Source organism: Melitaea cinxia, chromosome 24 (assembly GCF_905220565.1).
Source record: "Melitaea cinxia chromosome 24, ilMelCinx1.1, whole genome shotgun sequence".
In the NCBI taxonomy this organism is placed as follows: Eukaryota; Metazoa; Arthropoda; class Insecta; order Lepidoptera; family Nymphalidae; genus Melitaea; species Melitaea cinxia.
Genome location: NC_059417.1, coordinates 4,132,045 through 4,159,690, shown reverse-complemented (window position 1 = coordinate 4,159,690; position 27,646 = coordinate 4,132,045). Strand labels below are relative to the sequence as shown.

Here is a 27,646-nt window from a genome sequence, read left to right as displayed (position 1 = left end):
GTTGTACACAGCAGCGATGTTCCAAAAATTAACTGTTACTAACTTGTTTTTTGTGAAGAACATATTTTTATCTATTTCGTAGTTACAATACAAAAGTACCAGGGTAACAGCAAATCATAAGAAACCCATGTCTAACGCATTGTATAAAGCAGCGATGTCAGAATGGCCGGATATCCTCCAAAAGGGATAATTCTTTGCTTTTGCCGCAGCTTCCTCGTCTTGACCATCTCCAATAACAACGTATGTGCATCTCTCTCCAAATCTTTGTTTAATCTTTTCAAAGCATGTTTCTTTCCCTGATAATAGGATAGTTAGTTATTATAGTAGTATTGATTAGTTAAAATTTTAGAAGTGTAACATATTAAAATCAAATGTGAAATACACAGAAATGAATTTAAAAAATACTAATTTGTTTTTTACTGATTATGATTGATAATTAATATTTTTTTCTTCATATTATTCATTAGTATTACATATTGTAAATTTTTTTCTTATGTTTTCTTACCTGTTTTTGTAGCAGAATATATATTTTCAATAGGAAATACTCCACCGAGACCGAACAACAAAACTTTGGCAAGTGCTGGTACTAGCTGTGTTGTTGTCACTAGTACATTCACGCAATTTTCTCTGTAATTACATTTAATTAGAGTTTACATTAATTTTTCTCAGATGCTTAATTTAATTTTTTTTATTTAGGAACAGATCATATACCTAAAAATTATTAGGTTTATGTTCAGTTTCATTTTGATACAATAATAATTAAAAATTAATTATACATACCTCGAGTTAATCATATTGAGACATTTGCAAGCCAACGTCAACCAGTTATCGGTTGCTTGTTCTAATTCTGCTCTTAATTGCAACCATTGTTCTCTTTTCGTTGGTCCTAATAATCCACCCACACTGAAATAAAAAAAAATATTTTAGATTTTTTTACTGTCCAGATTTAAAAAATCGTGTAGTATTCTATTCATATATGTATATTGTATATAGTGGTATGTTTTGAAGTAAATATTAGTATTTGAACGAAATTTTAATTCCCGATCTAGGTATCTGTCCTTGTGGGTCATCCCCCGTTCCACAGAGAGTAAATTTAAGTGGTTTTCGCTTGCTATTATAGACACCTGATAGCGATATTTACAGGCTGAATTGTATCATATCATATAGTGGTATGTTCCTAAAGAATTATTCAAAAATATTAATTTATTTACCTATTTCTATAATTATTATATGTATCCTTTATCTTCCGATATCTAAACGCCAGTTTCCGCATCCAGTCGACGCCGCCTCGAACACCAGGAGCGCATAAGCCGGTGTTGGGTGCGGCGCTCGCGTGGAAGCCGTCTGAGGCGAAGTTGTACGCGGAGAGGTCTTGACCGTTGTCGTCGGCCGCCACTGCGTCTATGTGTTCCTGGTCACATTCCTGTAAATTATTTGTAATTTATTTATTTATTTAAATCTGCAAACGGTATGGTAAAACGGTAACGGTACATAATGGTAACTGCTTGTAAGGTGGACCGGACCATATGCTTACTTCCTGCCCAACTCTTACACACTTTTTAATAATATCTATTATATCCATTTATATTTTTTACTTATTTATATTTATATACCACCTATCCTATGCCTATCAATGCCTAAGCAATATCGCTTTCATTATCAGGTTGTCCTGGAAGAGATTGCTTTTTAGCAACAAGATCACCTGGTTGTACAATTTGTTACTATAATTGCTTGTAATGTAAATTTTGTTCTTTATTTAAATGTACAATCAAGTATATTACTTATTATTATTATCCATATAAACTTTTTAAGCCAAAATGCACAGTTAAAAAAATGAAATGAAACAATTTCCTTGAATTGTGTAATTATCTCTGTATTGGTGGTAGAAGGGTGAAAATTTAGGGTTGTATGTATTTTTAAACGCCAAATAATAAAATAAAAAATAAATAATTTATCTAAAAATTAAAAAAAAATATTTAGGGGTGGACTACCCTAAACATTTAGGGGGATAAAAAATAGATGTTGTTCGATTCTCAGACCTACCCAATATGAACACAAAATTTCAGGAAAATCGGTCAAGCCGTTTCGGAGGAGTTTAATTACAAATACCGCGATACGAGAATTTTATATATTAGATGACACTTACATAACTTTTCTAGACCGATAAAATATATATCATCATCATCATTACAGCCTATACAGTCCACTGCTGGACATAGGCCTCCACAAGTTTACGCCAAAAATAACGTGAACTCATGTGTTTTGCCCATAGTCACCACGCTGGGCAGGCGGGTTGGTGACCGCAGTACTGGCTTTGTCGCACCGAAGGCACTGCTGCCCGTCTTCGGCCTGTGTATTTCAAAGCCAGCAGTTGGATGGTTATCCCGCCATCGGTCGGCTTCTTAAGTTCCAAGGTGGGTGTGGAACCTTGTTATCCCTTAGTCGCCTCTTACGACACCCACAGGAAGAGAGGGGGTGGCTAAATTCTTTAGTGCCGTAGCCACACAGCATTATATATATATATATATATATATATATATATATATATATATATATATATTTAACGTAAATTTATAGAAATCACTATTAATTTTAAATCTTATTTATAGAAAATGTTTTTATCACAATGATTTATAAAATTAGCTTACCTCAACATCATTAAAGAAGAAATGCGTATCTGCCAAGCTAAATATCATCTCTTCCATTCTGAAGCCTAATTGCACTATTTGTTGAGTATCCTGTGGACAAACAATACTTTATATAAGTAAAAATAAATCTCTATATGTGTTACTAAGACCATAAGTCAAGAATGGCTGAACCGATTTATACATTTGTTTTATTTTTGTAAGTTTTACAACACCTATCACAAATCAATACCGGTTCTAATGGAGTTAAATAAGAAAACTATACAGAAAATTGTTAAAATTCAGAAAAAATAAAGCTTAGTTAAACTTTATACATTTGACAGTTTCCAAAATATCCTACTATCATATCTGTTGAGTCAGCTAGTTAATAAAATAACTAGTTCTAGTTTTTAATTATTTCTGTTACACTCCATATTATTCAACCAAACAAAAATTTTAGATAGTAAAGTAATTGAATTACTTGTAGAAATAAATTACGTACCTTATTGTACTTAGTGGCATACGTGCCAGTGAGTAAGGAATGGAAAATTATGATAGTTTCATCTAAATCCCATATAAAGACTCGCTCCGTTGTAGGCTCGGGGACGTGTTGTGCTGGGGACGATGACGTATTACGACGACCGCGACCCCTTGATCTACTTGCTGTGCTTTCACTAGGAAGAAAAAATAAATTTTATAATAAAAAAGGGTTAATGTAAGTTCTAGAGCAATTCATAATGCTAACATTTATGCTTATTTACATCACACATATAAACACATAATAATATATTGCCAAACCCTAAGTATTTCTATATTTATAATTTCTTTCAATGAGGTAATAAAATACTGTAACCAGTTTTTTCTTAATATTATTGTAATTAGAGTAATAAAGGTTATTAGAGTAAAGACTTATATTTGCATGCTTTTTAGTCAATAATAATTGATAATATTTATTTATCATTTTGCCGCTGCATTGGCGCAAGGGTCACAGCCATGGATTGTGCCGGTTGCGCTGGCGGTTGCAGGTTCGATTCCCACACATGACATACATTTGTATTGGCCATACAGGTGTTTGCCATGGTCTGGGTGTTTGTGAAGTCCTTGTTTGTTTCCCTACTGTGCCTCAGAGAGCACATTAAGCCATCTGTACTCATAGTAAGGAATATATCTGCCAACGGGCATTAGAGCAGCATGGTGGATTAAGCTCTGATCCTTCCCCTACATGGGGAAAGAGGTCTAAGTAGTGGGATATTACAGGCTGAAGCGTAATTTATTATTTTATTTATTTATACCTTATTGTACACGACAACTACATTTTAAACATTGAACATATTTAAACAGTTACAGACTGTGAAGCACAATGGGCATACTTATGACTTGAATTTATAAGCCATTTCTTCCAGACAACCCAAATAATATATATATGATGTAAATAAATAAAGTTACCCAGAGTTTTCTCTACACCTCCGACTTGCAGGATGCACTTCATTTTTAATAGGAGACAGTGGTGTGTCGTTTAAAGTTGGAAGCATAGATGATGGAGATTCTGTAATAATTATAATTCAAGAAATATTAAGACATTATTAACTAAACATAATAACAAATGATAGAAAGTTCACTGTATTTCCACTAATACAAATTATGTCACAAATAGTAAACTATAATTAAAACCTTTGGTGCAAGACAAAATTACTTTAAAAACTATATACACATGTATTATGTTGTTTTAAACTTTTTAACAAAAGAAAAGTGTATATATATATATAATATCTAAACTTATCTAAATAAATTATCTAAATAAGCATCCAGGTAAAACCTAAAAGTAACTACGTTTTATAAACAGGGGAAGAATACTTTAATTTACAATGGTTAAATAGTTAACAAGTAGGTACTAAATAGTTCACGAAACAATATTAAGGTTATGTTTTGAATGTTAAGGAAAATACTATTCTTAAGAATAATTACCATGATCACTGTCTGAATCAGGCCAATAATCGGAATTGTCATCGTAATTCTCTTTTAAATCAGTTGAATCATTATCAACCTTCCTTCTTTTATTAGGAACATCTTCGTTAACCATTTTTAAACACTGTTTTATTAATAAATACAATTTACGGAATGTTAATTTTCAAAAAAACTCTTCATTCAATTATAATTTCTGTCTTTATCATGTTATTAAACATTAATTATTTAATAAATAAGTTACATAAATAAAAACTCAACACGAAAACAAGTTCACGAAATGTCAAACTTTAGTACGATTTGACAACTAACAAGTTCTACATTCAAACATATATTTATAACTGGCAATATAAAATGCGATTTCCGACATTTTAATAAAGTCTATTTTTATGTAAACGTTGTAATAGTTTAGTTTGTTTTAATGGTAAAATTTTAATTTATTATAAGTGAAATATACTTAATTTAAAAAATTTACTACAAAGGGGAAAAATTACCAGATAGAGTTCCTCCAAGATGATATGATGTGTGCCCAGCACTGCCACTGCTACTAGGAGAACTAACGTAGGGTGAATAACTAGGGGTGGCGTAGTAGCCACCATATTGAGCGACGCTATGGTCGGCGTATCCTGTTGCGTAACTGCTATAATCCTGTTAAAGATATTTGATAATATATAAATGCATTGTCCAAATTATAATAACATAACTTTTTAAACTACATTTTTATTACAGCTTTCTAAGATATTTTATATATATAATATATGATAAACTTACTTTAATATATTTTCGATATTTGTCAACAGATGGCGTTACTTAGTCGAACACTAATTCGTTTTTTTTCAAATGTGCCATCTTTTTTATCTACTACTATTAAGAGCCATTTCCCAATTTTTCGCTCTGCAAGTTTAGGTATAGTTCGCGTCATGTAAAAAGAACGCTTAAAGAAACTGGAGGGGGTGCGTTTGCGCATGGGTATACTCGCGCACAAAAGTACTACTGTTTTATTTTTTAACTAGGCTTTCACTCGCGGCTTCGTATAATGGTTATTGGTAGGTACATTAAAAAATACTAGAAATACAAGTGCGAATAATTCGGACTAAATAAGTATAATAATTATCACTTTACAAAATCACAATTTTTTTTTAAACAAAAGCAATAACAAATTTTTTAGTTATTGAAATGTGGTATTCAAAAATATTAATTATCTGTACTCTCGATATTCGTATCTTAATAGTTTTTATGTGTTTAAAATGATAAATTGATATTTGCTTTTTAGTGAAATAAATAGTAAATGGAGAATTTTGTAATTTAAAACTTTTGTGCGCGATAATATTTTGAGTCGACGTCGAACTGTCCAACCAATAGCACACTGGCAAGCATGCGACACGTGATAAACACTTCCGTCCCGTACCCCATACCACAAAATAGACCGATAAATCGCTTGTGCGCAGCTTGAAGGCCAGCGTTCTTTTTACATGACGCGAACTATAAATTTGGTCGCATCGCGCGAGTCGTACGAGCCGCGCGATCTTTGTGCTAGTAAGTATAGTGTGACAACCAAAATACCATCTTGATCATTTTCTAATATATAATAAAAATTAATAACTATGGTATAAAATGTTTTTTACATAATTAATTTGTTAAAAATTTCAAGTATCTTATTTAACAACAGTCAATAAATTTAAAATAAAAATAAAAAATCAATTTTATGAAACAATTTTTTTTTAATTGATTTAGTTTTTTCAGTTTACGAATGAATCTAATATTTACGATATGAATAAAATAGCATTTTATGACATCGACACCGACAAACATATTAATTAACAAATAACAAGACAAACAGATTGAAATGCCTATTTGTATTGATAATGTGAGAAAAGAAAATTAAATTATACATTTGTTTACAGAAATTATCATTATATTATTTTACAGTCATTTTCGTAATATGTTTATTTTATTTATACTTTATTATGAAAGTATCAAATGCGGTTTATCCGCTATATCAACAGGCGCTTGGCGCGTGTGAGCGAAAGAGACGGCTGCGCAGAATTTGGCGTAGACCTTACCTCTAAGAGCGCTAGCTAGCGCTCGACTGATTTACTGGGCTTGATGCGTGGTAATATATACTATCTTTTTATTATTTAATATAAAATGTATTAAAAATGATTACATCTTTTAATTTTTTTTTTTGTATCCCTTAATATCGCTTTTAAAATTGTACTTATTTGGAAAATATTCGTAACTTCAAATTTTTTTATCGTTTAATAGAGATACAAATGGAATAAAAATCTGTGATAGTCCTCAACAAAATTATACTCCACATATTACGATATTTTTTCAAAATGGTTTCAACGTAGAGGTTATTGAAAAGTAGGACTTCAAAGTATACATTGCGACCGTTTACCCAGGGAAGAGGCTAATGAAAAGGTTAATAATTTTATACACATAATATAAATCAAAATTCTGATCTGACTATCGACTACAACAAAGGTTGCTCTATTATATTTCAAGAATATAAATTACATTATTTCATCCAACACTAAGATTAACGACGTCAAAATATTACAATTTCGCGGATTGTTACCGATTTTTGTGAAATGGCTCTTAATTACTACATCTATTTATTAGTTAATACATTTAAAGCTTATTTAAATGTAAAGAATTACATAAAAGTAATAATGAAACATTAACTTTAAATATTCATCTATTTTGGGTGGTAGTTATTAATTTTATTATATTACCTGTTGTGTGTTCGTAAAGGACTGCGCCAAGCCACCGTTGTAGGACGGGTAGTACGGTGAAGGTTGAGCTGCAAAGTTGCTGGGTACTGAACCAACGCTACCGACACCGTAACTCAAGTACGTCGGCGTGGCTTTACATGATGATCTAAATATAATACAATAATTGTTGTAGTTGGAATATAAAAATAAATCTTATTTTAGAATATATTTAATTATATTCATTAATAAGGGTTTTTATTAAAAACGGTCAAAGCGATAATGAAAACGATATGAATTATTAAGTTATTGAAAGGTCATTTTGATAATTGTTTTAAATAATCTACAGACTTATTTTGGAGTTGTTATTTCAACATTATGTGTTATAAATACCATTAATCAGATTATACATTCAATGAAACTTGTTGTTAGTTGCGGTTTAATTTTTGTTGAAATAAACAAACAGCATGGGTACTTTTTCCGGGACAAATAATCTTTTACCTATCAGCTAGCAGACTGCCTGCCTATCTCTTAACCAAACAACTTCAGCTTTTCGTTCGGGGCATGATTGATGAGTAACAAATATCCATAAAACTAAACTATCGCATTTCTAACAGTACTAGGATAATATAATTGTGTAGAAAGTAATGCAAACCTATTATTAGTATTGTGCGGTGGCGGGTACGCCGCGTACGGCTGGTTGTACAACGTTGAACCGACGTAAGACGATGCCGTTCCTCCGCCTCCATACTGCTGCATACTGTAAAATTATTGTTTTTAAAAAAAATTCAAGTTCTCTTTAAAAAAAATATTTAAATCAAATAATCTCATAAGCTCACACTTAACAGACGCTCAGCGAAATGTAAATCCTACGTTCCGATTCAAACTACATTTTATAGCAATTGTCTTATGTTTATTTTACTACCAATTTAGACGGATATATAGTAATTTAGTAACACATATCAGTATTTTGTTGATAAACTAATACTTATATTTTTTTCTTAAAGATATGAGCGTATTACACATAACAACCATACAGTAGGATGAGATCCTGTGTCGGGATCCAGAAAGACACATTATATAAGTAAGTATATAAGTAAGTACAAACGTCCAGAACATGACAAATATCTGTATGACCTATAACAAAGTCAAAATTTGTCTCGTTATACCCACTGCTCCAACGCTTCCATCTATGATTCAATTATTTCCAATTATATTCTATGATTTAGATAAAACTTAATTTATGTATCTATTAAGAACGAATCTACTAATACCATAACCCAGTTTAATTACGACATTAATGCAATTAAGTTTTATATATTTCGTATTTTTCTTTTTTTGGGGCTTCCCATAAATCCCCTAGCGTTCATTATCGTCTTATTGGATAATTGAATCAATAGTTTCGAGTAGTAACAATACTTGCCGTCCACCAAATATTTTATTACTTTTACAACCTATATAGTTGAAACTTTTTGTTTCCATTGCTTGATATAAAACCTCTTTACTATTTTAAATTATATAGTCTATTTTAGAAATGGAAATTAACCAATTATACAACTAGTTATAGTTACAAATATTATAAGATAAGAATGAGAGCTGGGTCGGGACTAAATTTGGCAACCTGGTATGCTGGTTGGCGGATAATTGCTGCTATAATTGCTTATAATAAAAATTGCAAAACGAAGTCAACTAATTGACATGCTCTCCAAGGTACAATGACGAAGTCAAAGGACATTCAGACTAGAAATAAATATTCGTATAAAAACAAATATCTAACCCAATAATTAGAGAGTAGTGTTAGAGAAAATATTAATAGTTACTTTTCAATTGATTGAATGTAATCTACATTTTATTCCAACATATTTAATTACCTCCTTAAGTTTTACCTTAATAATGCAATGACACATAACTTACCTATTGTAATACTGGTAAGGCAGCGTGGACTGGTCGTACTGGAGTGACTCGCCGTACAACGCCACGTCTGCTTCGCACAGCCCCGGGCTGCGCACCTCGCTCTTAACACCACCCCCTTGCACCAAAATATATCAATAAAATAAATTGTATTTAATCATAGACGAGTAAATACTAAATTTTTCTCAATTGAAAGGCTATTCCAATTTCTAGATAAGAAGTAATTAACTGCCTTAATCATAGACGAGTAAATACCGAATTTTTCTCAATTGAAAGGCTATTCCAATTTCTAGATATAAAGTAACTAACTGTCTTTTTTGGCGACCATACTTTGATAGGTCATTGCGTGTTTTTATATAACACATCTATATTTTCTTAACCCGAAATAAATTTTTAAGTAGACCCTGCCATTCATACATCTATATTAAGTTAAGTGCATGGCTTGATAACATTAGTGCACTTCTACTAAATTGTTCGCTTAACAAGCAATATATTAATAAACAAATGAGCTGAGATCTCAGCTACGTTCTGCGCTAAATCAAATATTAGTACTCATTCTAAATCAAAATCAAAAGCAACTTTATTCAAATAGACACCATGAGCACCTTCGAATCGTCATTTTACAAATTAAAATTTTGAAGTGATTATGTATTATTTTTGTAAAAGTATAGCTACCACCGATTCGGAATGTAGATTCTGCAGAGAAGAATCGACAAGAAACTCTGCAATTACTCTTTTGAAAATAATATATTACGTGTGTTTAAGTACAAAATTGGTAATATTTTGTATGAAATACAGCGTCACTGAGTCCACACATCTCTATCAACTATGTAATCCTGCACCGAATAATACGCTTTATCTATTATTATTTTTTTAACAAAAACTTTAAATTTATGTTGAGGTAATTCCGAAATTGTTTGTAAGATTTTATTATACATGCGAATACCATAACCCAGAAAGAAGACGCGCAGTCGGAAACTTGGAGTTACAATTTTGTTATTCTTTCTCGTTTTTACACTGCGATTATTGCTATTATTAGTATCTAATAAGCCGTTCCTTTCATAATATTAGTAATAATAGTGCTAAATAAACGTCTCATACTCAACGGCCCCCACAAGGATTTACTCCTATGTCGGGGGTCCAAAACACACACACACACACACACACAGACGCACACACACACACACACACATACACACAGACACACATACACACTCTCACACACACACACACACACACACACATATACACACAAGCATAAACACCCCTAACACGGCAAACATCTGTATAGCACATAAAAATGTATGCCATGTGCGGCATCGAACCTGCGACCCCCAGTGCAACAGCCATAATAAAAATAAGCCAGTGCTGTGATCGCTGCTCTAAGTGTAAGTACTTCTAGTAAGTGTAGTAGTGCACTTTTAGTAAATCGTTACCTTAATAAGATTAGTGTACTTCTAATACTTACCCGTGCTATCCTCATTCATCAACCAGGCGACGGCTGACGACGATGTCGTTGAGCAAAGTCCTCCTGATGACGTCAAAGGTAGAGCCAAACCGGCCAGAGACGAGCTCGTAGCGCATCCGTTCGCCAAATTACAACTTTCCACTTCCGAACTATTCGGTAAGCTTAAACCATCTACCGAGTTCAAACTTAGGTTGTTAGCCGGTGTTGTAGTGTTTTGAAACAGTGTTGTAGCCCCTGATACTAGCAGTGCAGGTAATGTTGCATCCTGCAGTAGTGATGGGGGTGACTCAGACGTCGATTCCGATTCGCATGGACTCGTGTTCACTTCTCCTGACAACCTTTTAACAATAGAAAAACAAATTACAAAAGAATACAGAAATAAACAAAACGCCCCCATCTTAACACGATATCGGAATAAAAAACCATTAACCAAAGTTGTTTACGTAGACGCGTCTTTTATAAACAGTAGCTTATCCAAAATGTCTTAATTTCGGAAAGCGTCGAGTAAACAAACAACTTTTAACGTGATTGTAAAAAAGTTACGACGTAAACAGCTTCGACTACGAAAAAATAAATGTCTATTTAAAATCTCAATTAGGCGTATTTCGGTTCAGTATTGAAAACGATTGTTTCAATTAACACTTCTAAATGTGAATTTACATTTTTAACAAAATCTTTTCATGTCGTAGATATTTAAAAACAAATAATAGATTAGGCTTTTATTTAAACTGCCAGTCTATATGTAGAACATTGACATTAAAGGTAACTTAAAAAAAATTGTTTAAGATTGAAGCATATAAAACCATACAGATAGATATAAATAAATTGTAAAATATACTAGTGTTTACTTAAAATGAGAAAAATTATTTTACAATATTATTATTTTTTCTTTATTTACGGAGTTTTAGTCCATGAGCACTACGCCACTCCATAGGAACATCACACATTTACATACAAGAAATTAATATACGTTATACGTTAAGAGTAAAAAAACGTCTTATCTCGATTTCCGGCTAAACTGTAAGACCTAATGGAAAAAAGTTAAACAACAAAGTTGTAGGTAATAAAAAGATCTACAACTTTTGTATTTACACTTTTTTCACATAACCTCAAAATTCATGTTAAAAATTCAAACAATTTATTTACAAAATTTCGCGATAACTTACCTTTTTATATAAATACCCAAATACGCTGTAATTTTTATGATCTAATTATATTTATTTTTTTCACCTTACTTTGACCTCAATATAGAAAAAGCACTCTAATTTGCAATTAAAAAATACCACGTCAAAACATTAGCTTTTAAAAAAAAAGTCGGAGTGTTTTTTGTTTGTTAAAATCTCTCCTTTCTAGTGGTGTAAAAAAATACACATTACTATGGTAAATGTTTTCAGAGAAGAGAAAATGAAGTGGTAACACTTCTGACCTCAGATCGCTCGTAATTTATATTTCCTATCATTTTTGTATTCTCTTCCTTTTACAATGGGTTTCATCCTACTATAATTTTTTACACTTTTTACCATTTTAAAAGGCTAAAAGCACTGGTCTACAAGAAGTAAGTAAAATAAATTTACCAAGCACATTTTATGTCAAAATACGGTAATACGTTCGTCACTAATCAAAATTTCAAAAAATACGTTTTACTAGATTGAGGGTACTTTGATATAAATTTATTTTTATTTCTACCTTTCTTCAAATGTGATTAGGCTTATTTGGGGTTTCCCTTTATCGTAACATTGTCATCATCTGTGCTAATTTGGCACGAGCGTAAGCCTCCTGTACGTAATCGTAATACTCAATTTACCATAAACAATAAAATAATTTTCATTAAATCATAGTTTACATTTAAAATCATAAACCGTAAAATGTAATCACCAAAATCAAAAAACAGATGCCCGAGCAGACCCCTCGTGTCTCATATAACGTACTTAGTGGATTTATCTAACAAAATGTATACACGTGTTTCGATTAATTCAACTTGTTATCAACGCCTGTGAACACGCTCGCGCCATTTAATCAACTCCCTTCTGTAATGCTTGACAGCTGGAGTGTGACGTCACGGGCGACACGTACCTCCGCAATTAGGAAATAACTACTTTTTTATTTTAGAGAATACTAGCGACCTGCCCGGCTTCGCACGGGTGCAATGCTGATACTAAATATACTACAAAATGTCTTTATCTATAGTATGAAGCTAGCTTATAGCATGGTTATTAACATAATAACAACATTCAAATATGTGTTGTTAGATTACACGTTGTTACAGAATGCGTTGAAGAAATAAAGGTTCACTGCTCGTTTCCCGTAGGTGATAGCGTGATAATTTGTAGCCTATATCTTGACCCGACTTCTTAATAATATTCGTGCCAAATTTGAAGTAAATCCATGCAGTACTTTTTGAGTTTATCCCGGATATACATACAGACAAACAGACAAAAATTCTAAAAACTATATTTTTGGCTTCGGTATCGATTGTAGATCACACCCCAAGTATTCTTTTAAAAAAGTATTCAATGTACAGTTTTGACTTTCCTACCATTTTATTATATGTATAGATTTATGTGACTAGCGAAATTATTTGGAAACAATAATATAAAAGAAATAAACGAATTAAGGAATATTTTCTCAGCTACAAGATAGTTTCCTACGTAGAATAAATATAATCACGTATGTAGGACAAGAACGCGTTGGCTCAACGGTTACAGCACTGGTTTGTGGCTGTTGTTGCGCTGGCGATTACGGGTTCGATTCCCGCACATGACAAAAATATGTATTGGTCATACAGATGTTCGCCGTGGTTTGAGTGATTGTGCAGTCCTTGTAGGTCTCCCCACCGTGCCTCGGAGAGCACGCTAAGCCGTTGGTCCCGGTGTGTCATGTATACCCGACAGCGATCGTTATTCATAGTAGGGAATATATCCGCCAACCCGCATTGGAGCAGCGTCGTAGATTGAGCTCTGATCCTTCTCCCACATGGGGAAACAGGCCTATGCCCAGCAGTGGGATATTACAGGCTGAAGCGTAGGTATATCTTTATAACTAACTTAATTTAAATTGTATGCTGTAGTCGTGGTGTTTTTCTTTATGGGAAATATAGTTGTCTAACAGGGACTATAGGAGGTCTATAGGATTTTGTAATATTTCTTTTACAATGTAAATATAATTATGAAAATTACTACTGGTGAACTTAATCAAATTAAATCCAAAAAAAAATTGATGATTGTACATATTTTTTATGAATTGATCGTAATTTTTTCCTGTTTTCTTAAATATTTGTCAGAATCTTCCTATATAACAACAATAAATAATTTAGAATATTGCCACTCCTATATACTCGTAGTAGGTATATACTACGTAATCAAACTAATATAATTAATGATAATGTATACTAATAGCTCGATATGACAACTTTTTGTTTTACACCAGCTGTTTTATTGCCTCCAAATACATATGTCGAATACGAATTATTACTATAATTTATGGAAATTTTTAATTCATTTGACTATATAGTCATTAAGAAGCGGTGATTTCGATATAAAATTATGTTTCTAATATTTAAAATTAGCTGACACGGCGACTTCGTTTCGCCATATTTTTTTTTCTGAATTTATAGATTTTTTCGCACAAACTTTATCCTGGCAATAACGAACATAAAAATAATTATAATCAGGTGCAGTGCTTCGAAAGCTATGCGCGTACATACCATAATTTCAGTGAGTCAATATTAATCGACTTCTAAAAAAGGAGGAGGTTCCCAATTCAATTGTATTTTTAACCGACTTCCAAAAAAGGAGGAGGTTCTCAATTCGACTGTATTTTTTTTTTTTTTTTATGTATGTTACTTCAGAACTTTTGACCGGGTAGACCGATTTCGACAAATTTTGATTTAATCGAAAGGTGGTGTGTGCCAATTGGTCCCATTTAAATTTATTTGAGATCTAACAACTATTTTTCGAGTTATATCCAATAATGCGTTTTTACATGACGCTTTTTTCGTCGACCTACGTTGTATTATACCGCATAACTTTCTACTGGATATACCGATTTTGATATTTCTTTTTTTGTTGGAAAGGGGATATCCCTAGTTTTGTACCGTGATAAGGAAACCAGGATCTGATGATAGGATCCCAGAGAAATCGAGGGAAACTCTCGAAAACCCGTAATAACTTTTTACTGGGTGTACCGATTTTGATAATTTTTAATTTAATCGAAAGCTGATGTTTATCATGTGGTCACATATAAATTTTATCGAGATCTGATAACTACTTTTTGAGTAATCTTTGATAACGCGTAGTTGCTTGACTACTTTTTCGTCGATCTACGTTGTATTACTTGTCGATGTAATTGAAGTCGGTTTTTTTTTCGTTTGCGAGCAAACACAATTATATTTATAATATTATGTCTTAGTAAGAAACCAACTGTTTCTCTCTTGGCTGTTGATTGATATTAATAAAACAATGTGTGTATAATAATCATCATTGTGACGAAGAGTCGAACACCATAGTCTTTGTCTAAAAAAAGAACCCCTGTTTATATTAGTTCGCGCCTTTTTTCGAGTGTCACTTTGCTTTTTGCCGCCATCCACTTCAAGAGTTGCGTTCAAACAACACTATCGTATATCAAAAGAACGCTTGGAGCGGAATCGCTGTTAATGTTGGCAGCATTGTCACTATCTTTTTAATTGAAAGCTTTTTTTAATGTTTCGGCTCTTTTCACCGAGTCTTTTTACTTGCAGTAGTCATCGTAAAACAGTTTTAAAAATGTCATAACAAAAGACTTCAAACGTTTTAATAGTTGCCCGACCTAGAGTAAAGAATGACAATCCATATGGTGCAATGATTTACTTGACGCATTTTTAGTTTTATGTTCTGAAAGCGAATCGTGATGTGCCTAGGAATTACATTTTTATAACAGTTTTTACAAGCCGAAAATCTAATCATGTTCATAATTTTAATATCATATTTTTAATTTTATTTTTCTTGTGCCTTGATATTCCAACTAATCGTATGTAAGAGAAAACTGTAACAGACTTTGACTTTATTTCTAATATATCTGATTTTAATGTAAATTTTAAGGTAATGTAGCCTCCAACGTAAAATTTATTTCTGATAACTTACTTTAAAAATAATAAGAATTCTAGTTGTTGAAGGTTTCGTGATTTAATGTAAGTTATTATTCCTACTAATCCTATACAAGCACATGAAAGGTAAACAATAAACTCACTCACTGCCCTTTGACAAGGGCACAATGGTCGGCACACTCCAAGCCTAAAGAAAAAATAATAAGAGCTCATTGTAAGCCGAACACACGCTAAGAGTTCCGCAGGTTGATTGTAATATGTAAATAAATTAACGTAATGGTGTTAATTTTGTAATTTAAATATCTCAAGGAAAAACAATTATTCTGAAATTAACTAAATAATGTCATAATGTATGCCATTTATATATATAAGTATGATAATAGATATCTACCCAAAGATTTTCTGTTTGTTTACAATTGCATGGACTCAATCATTGGAGCTTTTTCAAAAATTATTTCACCAATGGAATTCAACGATATCACTGAGTGTAATAGGCTTTATTTTAACATTAAAAAAATAACAGCCAAAATAGTGTATTCATCGCATTATCCACACGGACAAAGTTGCGAGCATCGTATCGTATTTAATTAAAACAAGTATTTACGATATTAATGACTAACAAATGCTAATTTATTTAATTTTTACCTGAGAAACAATACAGGAATAAGGCTTTGTATTTTGCATTTCCACACAAAATATTTGGATACAGAATCCTAAAACTTTGTAGACCTTCTAGCAACCGCCGTCGCCATTTGGTGTCCACGTGTCAAACATTCGGGTGGCAGAATATTATATTAATTGCAGATTCTTTTCTTTTTTACACGTTACAAGCAATATGTTTATTAAGTGTCATGAACTCTAATCCTGCTATATAATTAATGAGCGATTTAAATTACTTTAGTTATAAGCTCTATCATCTGTTTTATATAATACCATTAATCATTTGTATTCTTTCTCTGTTTTTATTACACTCATGACGTTATAAATTATATGAAAATGTATAAAAGTTTAGTTTATTTACATTTTTTAAATGTTGATACTTTAAAAAGATACATAGATATTGTAAGGAACAACAGCAAAGCTCGTCATAGACCGACCGTAAAAAAAAAACAACGCTAAACATCTAAAGCGTCATACGATATCTCAAATCCTGTCTGTCAAAACTAAAAAATATTATAACATGTAACGAAACGGAATTGCGTAAAAAATGATTTATTATTACACACAAAACATCGGTCGTTTTAAATAGATTCCATTCGAATCCTTAAAAACTTGTGGAACGTCGTGTTAACCACTAATTAACCCAACAAATGTGTCACTTAAATTGGAATGTTTTCGTTAAATGGTAAAAACTGATTTTTTTATCTTTATTAAAAATATTTTAAATTTTAAACATTTTCGATAAGGTAAGAATTGTAAAAAAATGTTATGCTAAGTTAGTTATTTTCACTGTTATTATAAAACAACCTAACTTAGTACTGTACGCATCACATAAAAATACTTATAGTCATTTTTTTAATTAAATTTAGATGAAACAAAATTCATAGTTTAACTTAACTATGCCTATAGGTATTATTTTGTTTCTAAAACAAATTTAAATTCTTTCTAACAAAACAAAAGCGTAGCTTATAAATCGAAATAAATTGTTCATTTTACTAAGATCAAACAAAAAGTATCCAATGGAATAGAACATTTCGCTGATTCATAGAATTGAAAACGGAATTCAATCTCGTAACATCTTTAAAATCGACACGTTGTAACTCAAAACCTATTGTGTATTTGAATCACTTCCTTTGATAGGGGCGTGATAATTTGTGAAGCTCTCGATAAAGGGAGTGTCCCATTCGGGAATTTTACTAAGTAGCTCTTTTCACGGCAATTGTGTATCTACAATATGGGGATTACACGGGGATTAGGAGTTCTTTTATTGTGATATGAAAGAGGCTCTGCGTGGCGCGGTCTGCTTGAGTGAGGTTTGATTCAAGACTAGCATAGTGAAAAGGTGAAGTACTTTTTTTTATAGAAAACCATTATTTGTGTACTTAACTTATTGTGTCAATATTATTAGACTACTAAAATTTGTAAACAATTTGCTTTTTTATAGGTTTAATTGTGAATTTAAATTTTATATTCTATGTATTACTTATTCATAAGTAATGCTCAGAATAAGCTATAGGTACATAAAATACTTTACGGAATTCAAAATGGTCCCCGTCTAAAGGTCATTTAAACTGAACGCAGCTATAAAATAACGCGCGAAACGACATGCTCAGCTGACAATCAAAATTGTCAACATTATGGACATGCAAATGCAAGGGAATAATTTAAACATGAACCGTTCAAGTCAAAAACAAATACATATATTTGAATTTCAAAACAACTGCCATAGTTGCTTGCTTTTATCAGTCGAATAAATTACGAGAAATATTTAGGAAAGACAAATTAAACATTTTTACTCAGACATCTAATACTTTCAAATTTGAATGTTTACTTAATTTTTGTCATTTTTAATTGTCTGTATTTATGTAAAAAGGAACCACACGACAAATTTCGTTTGCTTTTTTTTTTAAGAATACTCATTTAAAAGTGGTCTAAATAATTATTATACAAAAGAGAACCACGTGATTTTCCCCTTGGAAACAAGGTATACTAGAAGCAGAATGGAACCACCAGCAATAATGAACATTATTATCATGTCATTTTATACAAAACAGATCCACTCACACTTGGTACCATTATACATAATACATATTTTCTATTAATAACAATTTTTTTAACCGACTTCCAAAAAAGGAGGAGGTTCTCAATTCGACTGTATTTTTTTTTTTTTTTTTTTTTATGTTTGTTACATCAGAACTTTTGCCCGCGTGGACCGATTTCGACAAATTTTGTTTTAATCGAAAGGTGGTGTGTGCCAATTGGTCCCATTTAAATTTATTTGAGATCTAACAACTACTTTTCGAGTTATATCTAATAATGTGTTTTTACTTGACGCTTTTTTCGTCGACCTACGTTGTATTATACCGCATAACTTTCTATTGGATGTACCGATTTTGATAATTCTTTTTTTGTTGGAAAGGGGATATCCCTAGTTTGGTACCGTGATAAGGAAACTAGGATCTGATGATGGGATCCCAGAGGAATCGAGGGAAACTCTCAAAAATCCCTAATAACTTTTTACTGGGTGTACCGATTTTGATAATTTTTAATTTAATCGAAACCTGATGTTTATCATGTAGTCACATATAAATTTCATCGAGATCTGATAACTACTTTTTGAGTAATCTTTAATAACGCGTAGTTGCTAGACTATTTTTTCGTCGATCTACGTTGTATTACTTGTCGATGTAATTGAAGTCAGTTTTTTTTTCGTTTGCGAGCAAACACAATTATTTATACACCAAATGGAACCAAGTTTCTGTGGTATGGTTATGCGTAAATTAAATATACAATTTAATTGTCTTTTTTTTAATACAAAATGGAACTACAAGCATTCGGTTCTATCGTGTATAAATAAATATTGTAAAAGAGTAGAACCACTAGTATGTGATTCTATTTTGCACACTAGCGGTGACCGCAATATCATCGACGTGGAATTTAACAAAAAAGGTTTTGTTCAGTTCGTAGTTATAAAATAAACAAATTTCTAAAATAAAAGTAGCTTAAGTTACTCGTTGTTACATCAGCTAAATATATGCCAGCGAAAATTCCGTCAAAATCGGTTCAGCCGTTTCAGAGATTAGCCGGAACAAACAAACACAGACAGACAGGTAAAAATTGTAAAAAAATGTTATTTTGGTATATGTACCCTGTAAACATCCATATACATTTAGTAAAAAGCGATCATTTAATATAACAAACAGACACTGAGCACAGTTACGAAGAGATACATATCCAATCCCCATGGTGGGGCTGAAACTCTTGAGCATAGACAGGCTCTGGTCGAATGCATAAATATGGCTTTGAAAGAGGTATCTGATTAGGGTGATGCCAACCTAGTCAACGCAAAAAACGCAAGCTTGTCTTTTTACCGCTAAACGGAGTCCATTCTCATTAGCTCCGACTTTCCGAGCTGTATCTGTACCGATCACCGACAGTATTAATCTTCTAGGTATATATGTCTCGTCTAATCTGAACTTCGGATAATCATAAAATCCAAAGAAAAACTGTTGGTAAGAAACTTGGTACTCTCAACAAAGTTAGGCAATACTTTACACCGCAACAGCTTTTATACTCCTGTACCAAGCACAAGATTTCGAGATTCGATCGTGCATGGAGTACTGTAGTCATTTATGGGATGGCTCTGCCAAGTACCACCTTGGTACTTTGGATTCTGTGCATCGAGGCGCTAGAAGACTCATCGGTGTCGAATCACTGGTTAACTCCAGTCTTCAAGTCGAGAACATCGGCGCAAGGTTGCCTGTTTGTCGGTATTTTACAGGATATATTTTAGAGAGTGTGCTCAAGAACTACAAGAAAGTCACTAACTTAAACTGGAGACGACATGAACGAGTTTTTGTTTTCTCTTTTTTTTATCAGAGTTTAATTATGTATATGTATATATATTTGTCTATTATGACTTTTATTCAACATATATCGTTATCATTAAATTTTTAAATATATTAAAAAAAGATAAATAAAAATATCTAAAAATATAAAAATAGTAGTCCTCCGGTGGCAGCTTGAGGCCCAGGTCGCTGGTAATTAAGGTTCTAGGATGAGGAACCTCCTCACAATGAGGGCCGTTTCAAGCAACACTGAATTTTGAATCCGACCCTTGATCCAATAGTCAAGCGTCAAGTTTCTTAAGGTGTTGGTCAAAACTCTTAAAAATTAATACAATAAAGTATAAATAAATAAATCAATAAATAGGTTGTCTGGGAGAAATGCCATAAGTCCGCCCATTGTACTTCAATGTTTGTGACTATCTTTAAGCTTTGTTTTGTAATATATTTGTGGTGTACAATAAAGTATAAAAAAACTGCACAATTTGGATCCGCCAGCCATACCAGCTGTTATCTTAACTGAATATTTAGTTCTCCTGTGGCCCTTAGGGAAGCCAGTATCACCAGCGAAACTAGCGGATATTGAATCCATATTACATCTCATTACACAAGATGCAAAGAGCTTTTATAATGTTCTTATTAGTGATAATGCAATAGAAGACGACATAGATGGACTAGATACGGTGGATTTCGAAATAAAAATTTGATGATAAAGTCGAATAAATGTTTTTGGTAATTAAAGCTATATTACGATATTATAAATACATAGTTTCATTTGTATCAGTAAATCCCTGGGGTATGGTTCTTTTTTGCACATGAGAAAAGCTATCAACTTGTACATGTTAAAAGGAACCACTTGCAGATTTTCTTAATTATCTAGAAAGTTTAAGAGTATTCAGACCAGATATGTATACACATACTTTGATTAGTAATTTATTCGTTAATTTCAATAAAATATACATTGATTTTGCTTCATCTAACAGAAATGCACATGTTTTTGTAAATCCTTTGATATCTCAGAATTTTGTTTTTGCTGGGTGGTTCCTTTTTGCATAAATACGGACAATTTATTGTTTCTTATTTATCATGCTTTTTTTTTTAAAGAATAACTAACTGTGATTGAGATTTTGCTCACTTACCGTACATCAGTTCCCGTGTCGGGTCTGGATCGCTTTGCCTGTAACAATAAGTTATTTGTTTTACAATTCGTACTAACATATACCTAGGGCCACTTAAAAAAAAAACTTTTCAAAAAAAATACAATCGAATTGAGAACCTCCGCCTTTTTTGAAGGTGGCTAAAATTTACTGGCTATGTTTGTACATAAAAGATTATTTTATTTCAACAAATAGTATTTTGATATAAAAGGTGACTAACTGTATGTATAATATACTCTTTTTAAATTGAAAATGAAAAGAATAGTATCAAAATAGAAAACTCTGTTACAAAGTACTAGATAATCATAGAAAAAGCTAGTTTCTTTAAAGTACCTACTTATCATATTACTTATATATTTTAAATAGTATTAAATCCACCATCAACATGCAAGTTAGTTTATATACAATTCATTTTCCCGCATTTTTCATTCCTATATTATTATGCATACTAACTTATAACGAGTAAGTTTCAGAATATTTCTATGTTGTAACTTACTAGGTAGGTGTTATTTATTATAATTTTTTATTCTAAGCAAAATCTTAAAGTACCTAGGTATATTAAAATCAGTGTCACTTTACGTTTATAAATTGTTGTAATTTAGAAAAAATATTCTCGAAGATTCCCATGTAAAATTAATATCTAACAAGTCAACGTAAACCCATAACGGTTAATAAACTCAACTTTTCTAACCTACCAAAGATCCCAGATAAAATTTGTGTTATAAATAATAAAACTTCTAAATGTCTACCTCCGATCAAGATTAGGGTAACAACATTAATAAAATCAAGCTGAATTTATTTTATAACCGAGAGGGCGCCACCGTGTCTCTTTGATTTAGGTGTATAAATTAATATGACTCTAAAGAGAAATATGTCTTACTCCTACGATCTACAGACTAGTTTCGGGTGACTCTTGTTATCAATTACTAAAACATTTTTGTGTATCGTTCGAAATGTTTTCACGTCCTTTTAACTTATGTTTGCCTGGTACTTTTGGTATACATTGTAACAATACAGTTTATTTTTGTTTTACCTATGTCACATGCTTAATATAGCCATGTTTAAAAATCTATACTACTATACTTTTCTATACTTTTCAACTTTATTTGTATATCATATTTGAATTAAAAAAAAAAAAAAAACTTAATTGATTGACGCAAAATATCTTTCGCCAAGAGGACATGCAACACAACGCAGCTAAATTATACTATTGGTTTTGTGCATTCTGTGACGCATTCCATAATTATATTCTGATTACATTCATTTTGACGTAAGTTTTTTGCGTAATTTGTATTGATTGTTAATAAAATATTGCTGCTGTATAAATATTTATAATTATTGAAGGATTGATATAATATTGTCTACAAAACTTTTCAATGCTAATAAAGTATGAGAAACTGAAAAAAAGATAAATACCGGAATTTATCTTAAAAACTTGCGCCGTTAGACACCTGTTTTAATTACATACAGCTCAAATAGAAAAATATTTTAATTATTTTACGGGTACACATGATAAGAAATTCGAAATAATAACATAAATTTTACTCTTTAACGAGTTCAATAGAGCTAAGTTACTCTCCCATGCATGTGTCCTCTTAGGCATGTGGAAGGAATATTTTTTGTCTGTGTACTGTTTTGATTTTTCTACTAGGATTGCAGTTGTAATAGAAAAAATCTATGCGAACTTAGCACATTCAGCCACCAGGGACACATAACCCTGAAGAAGGTGTTGCGTGTGAGAAGCCGTAAATCACTGTGAGCATAACGCGAGGTGTGAGGCCGGCCGATCTCGCGATAGGCCTTTAATTTATACGTTTTACGCGGCGACAACGCGCTCGCGCGCTTCGTGATCATTTGTTACACAGGCTGCACCATACATTCTTTCTTAAACACATTTTATCGATATGATGTTCAACGCTTTAGTAATCGATGTCGATAAGATTACTCAAATTTTGAATTAAAAATAAACCAGTATAGATAATATGGACTAATTATAGTGATTCTACGTAAATCGTTCTAGGTTTTAAAATATATCTTATTGCGTATTGTGCTCGTATCATTTTTATATTTTACCTTTTTGAACTACATTTTATTAACCAACTAACACTATATTTTATTGATCTCGCAATATTGTGTGTAAGAATGTCTGATAAAATAAAATAAAAATAATGGCACACAGGACACTCGGCATAAAACATGTCGCAGACTATATAAAATGATATATTAAAAGCAATTAATCTTGGAGCAGCCTGTAATCTAAACACATCGAACAAAAGTGTTATTTATTTATACGTAATACGTTTATTGTTTTATCTCATTTTATTTACGGTCTGGGACTCCTCGACTCGTCCCGTCGCGCTCCTGACTCCTCGACAAATAAATTTTCAAATTTATTGTCCAACATATTTATTTTTATCGCTGATAATTCGAAAGATACTTATTGATGTTATATTAATTCGATATATATTATTTTGAAATCGTGTGAAATGTCAATTTTAATAGTGATTTATTTTAATGGCGTATCTCGCGTGTTTTTAATTTTTTTTTTTTGTATTATTTATAACGTTTACAATGAAGATAATTTTATGGGAGACTTTGTAACTGGATTAAGCCTTGTAAAATTTGTGGTATTCAGATATAAAGCGTTTATTTTGTACCTTGACAATTAGTAATTCATCTGTAGCAACTTAACTTTAACTGGGGTAGGGGACAGTAGGAATTTCCTGCTCAAAATATGAAGCACTGACTGGGGTAGTAGTACCTCATCCTTACAGAAGATCACAGCTAAATACTATTGTTTTCAAGCAATATTGTGTTCCTGTTGGTAAGTAAGTAACCAGAGCTCCTAGGGGTGATTGGGGATTGGGTTCTTGCTTTGAACGCGCTTACGATGCTTCTGGTGTTGCAGGCCGCATCGGGTGAGCCGTACGCTTATTTGCCGATCTATTAGTTATACATATAAAAAAGAAACAACGTAAGAAATAAACGCTTGAAATATGACGTTAACAACATAAGCTCTCGTTGTTGAAATCTTTGTAGTTCTTTTCTATCGATGTAGTAGCTGATTAGTTATACAAAATTTAAAAATAATTAAAAGATAAAATTAAAGGTGAATTCAAAATTTATAAAATAATTTCAAGATTTAAAAATATCAAACTTGAGACAAACTATAAAACCCAAGAAATAAAAGATAATTGAGTTAAATTACTCATATGCCATAGCTTAGTTTAGCTTTAGCTTAGCTTCCATAGCTTAATTGGCTAGAGCGCCGACACGGTCAGTCGGAGACGCGGGTTCGAATCCCTTTTATTAAAGCATTGACTAAAGTTAGATGAGAAAAAAAAATGTCGTTGATATCAATAACTTTAAATAATTCCGTAAACAAAAAAGAATTTAATCTAATATATAAAATTCTCGTGTCGCGGTGTTTGTAGTTAAACTCTTCCGAAACGGCTTGACCGATTCTCATGAAATTTTGTGTGCATATTGGATAGGTCTGAGAATCGAACAATATCTATTTTTCATCCCCCAAATTTATAAGGGGGGGGGGATAAGGGAGTTAATAACATATATGGCAAAACAACGTTTGCGGGGTCAGCTAGCTTATAAAAAAAATACTGTCCGCTTCCAATGATTTATGTATGTGACACAAATTACTAGGACAACAGTTAATACTAGATGTACATATTTGAATGTTTACGTTTTTCTCGCTCTAGACTTCTGTATTTCTCTTCGCATTTCAGGCTTATGCTTGTCAGGCTTTATTCTTAAATATATCTTAAGAAATTTCCAAAATTAATCTTCTTAACCCGATAATGGGTTAAATTTTGAATAAATTTATACCACCACATACGACGTTTTGGTATCGATTAAAATAACTTAACAATTTAAGGAGTACAATCAAGAGAGACATCTCGCTCGATAAATCGCCTCGTGTACGGCTATCAACTTGTACAAATTTGTTTTTATTGGTGTTATCTCTGGGTGGCTTTGTGTATCGATGAATTATCTTTTTTTACTCTTTAAAACTTACATTGTTTTTATCAGTCATTCGGAACTTATTGCTATAAACAATGGGAGTTGAAAATACATCACTTTAATTTATAATTTTAAGCATTAATTTAAATTAGGGCAGATAGTTACCTACAGTTATTTAATTGTAATCGCTTAATTAATAGCTTTTTATCACTGTCGATCTAATTATATATTTCTTATCGTAGTTAATTTAATTACTGATAATAGTTAAATATTAAAATACGCGCTACGGTGTCCCGCATTCCAAATATAATCACCGAGCGTCGTCTGTCTGAAAACTAACTCTACGTGATTATGATAGCCTGGTATCGGGTGGCTAACGACGTACTGTCCCGTAGGTACACCAACGACACCACAGTCGATGTATTACGACTTTTTAATGGCCTCTAAAGATTAACGTATGAATGGGTAACATGAGATCTGACGGCGTTCAACTTGGAAAACATAAACAGTTTGTCCGCACTTATGTATGTACGTGTGTATCCGGACGATAAAATTCGGTGTTACTTACGTCGAACCCCCTACAAGGTTCTCCTTTATATATGATTTCTAGTGCCTTACCTGTTCGTATGAAATATAGTTCAAAAGCTTCAGTGCATGTAACGCTGAAAACATGCAAATAAAGTCGTGCAAAACATCAAGCGGTGCTAAATGAGAATAGTGCGTAAAAATAATAATTAAGTACGTTCGGAAAATTGCTACTACGTTTTTCATTTTGATTCTGACCTTAGGCTCGTGATCCAAGTTGCAGCGCGGTGAGGCGCCGCCGAGGTAGCCACACGGCATCAGAGTCACCATGCTGTTTCCGAACCGAACATTACGTTCACTCACTATTTATGTCATTTTAACAGTCCTTGCGCGGGAAAGTTTTTCTTTCATTGCACACTCAGTTTTTTAAAAACACAAAATGTCTTTGAATTGTATTCATATTCCATTATTTGTCACTGTTACCTTAGAAAAAGATTATGTTTATTAAAATTGAAATTAAAAAAAATTAAAAGCGAACTAAAATGTTTCTTAATTAAAAATCACTATTATTTCGATATTCTTTTATCTCTGGTGACATGATAGAATCCAATGGTATATCCGTTACGAATTTTACGCTAAAAAGATCGATCATTACGCTACGCTGGTGGCTAGTTATTGAAAGGCTGTTAGTCATCGCCCTACATCAAAGAAAAAATAAAAACAAAAGAAAAAATATATAGAAAAAAAATTACACGCTCAGACCACCCACACGGTTTTCAAATTCGAATGTCGATAGAACGTGTTCATCAAGTTGTCAAATTGGATTTGACGTAATCGAGATGTTTTTTATCGCATTTTTTAAGGTCTAGCAGCTTCTGTTGTTGAGGGAATTATTAATTAAACAGTTCGAAAGACATAACCGCAAAGCTTTAATTATTTAGTTTAGACCGTTTGGATGAAATTTAATGAATCATTAACGTTATCTGTTTTTGGGAAATATCAAAAATATCCACAATCATATGACTGAGTTGACATCTTTTTAAATGGATTTTTTTACACTTCATAGTACATATTTCCCAATATATAACGAAAAGTTGTTAGAAAAGTAAGCATAAAATATACCTATTTAGCAAGTGTTTTTAAATTATTCGTACATACAAACAACCAAATAATATTGTTGTTTTTATTGTAAACATAAGAATACAGATTAGATAAGCATTAAGGGTTTGAACCTATTTACAATTGTAAAAGGCTGGCTTTCACAAGAATGCTTCTGGTATTTAAAAATAAAAACAAAATAAACGTCAAATGGAATTAATTCGGAGTTTAAAATTCAAATTTTCAAATAGAAGTAAACGTTTATGTAAATGTAAGGCTACTTTGTGAAATAGTACGGTTTGAATTTTGAAACAGGTGAGTCGCTGCCGGCGGGGGGTTACGGTAGCGTTGCGTTCGCCACGTGACGCGTTAGTAGTAACCACGATATGTGAAGTTTTGTACAATATTATTATTAACTCAAGATTTTAATATTTGAAGTAAAACTTCTATATGCATTCTTGACTTGGGGAGTGGTGCACACAAGACTTAAGGAGTAAGCTGGTGAATACGTGAAGAGAACGTTAAGAAAAGTGTGATTGGGCGAAGCGAACCGAGCAAGAGATACAGGTGCGAGCACACATTTTTTTCTCTCTTTCTCTCATAGCCAGTTACGTTTGTGCAGGC

The 27,646-nt window shown here is 32.1% G+C and overlaps 1 protein-coding gene across 1 annotated transcript; it reads right to left on the bottom strand.

Moving 5' to 3' along the window:
• On the bottom strand, positions 1-26,254 carry LOC123665571 (eyes absent homolog 2). The gene is made up of 14 exons (XM_045599861.1): positions 26,183-26,254; positions 21,404-21,441; positions 10,680-11,017; positions 9,215-9,329; positions 7,956-8,060; positions 7,325-7,469; positions 5,081-5,234; positions 4,071-4,170; positions 3,127-3,298; positions 2,649-2,738; positions 1,212-1,423; positions 781-903; positions 506-627; positions 1-296 (listed from the first exon to the last, which is right to left on the bottom strand). Exons 1-14 carry the CDS (start codon positions 26,252-26,254, stop codon positions 115-117), a joined length of 1,968 nt encoding a protein of 655 aa, XP_045455817.1. The 3' UTR covers positions 1-114.
• Between the last annotated feature and the right edge of the window lie 1,392 nt (positions 26,255-27,646).

What these genes read in the sequence shown, in the direction of transcription:
- LOC123665571 (XM_045599861.1), bottom strand. Translation starts at nt 26,254, where the DNA reads ATGGTGACTCTGATGCCGTGTGGCTACCTCGGCGGCGCCTCACCGCGC. An exon ending in GACACGGGAACTGATGTACG is followed by an intron (nt 11,018 to 21,403) that starts GTAAGTGAGCAA and finishes TATTGTTAAAAG; the next exon opens with GTTGTCAGGAGAAGTGAACA. An exon ending in CCTTACCAGTATTACAATAG is followed by an intron (nt 8,061 to 9,214) that starts GTAAGTTATGTG and finishes ATAATTTTACAG; the next exon opens with TATGCAGCAGTATGGAGGCG.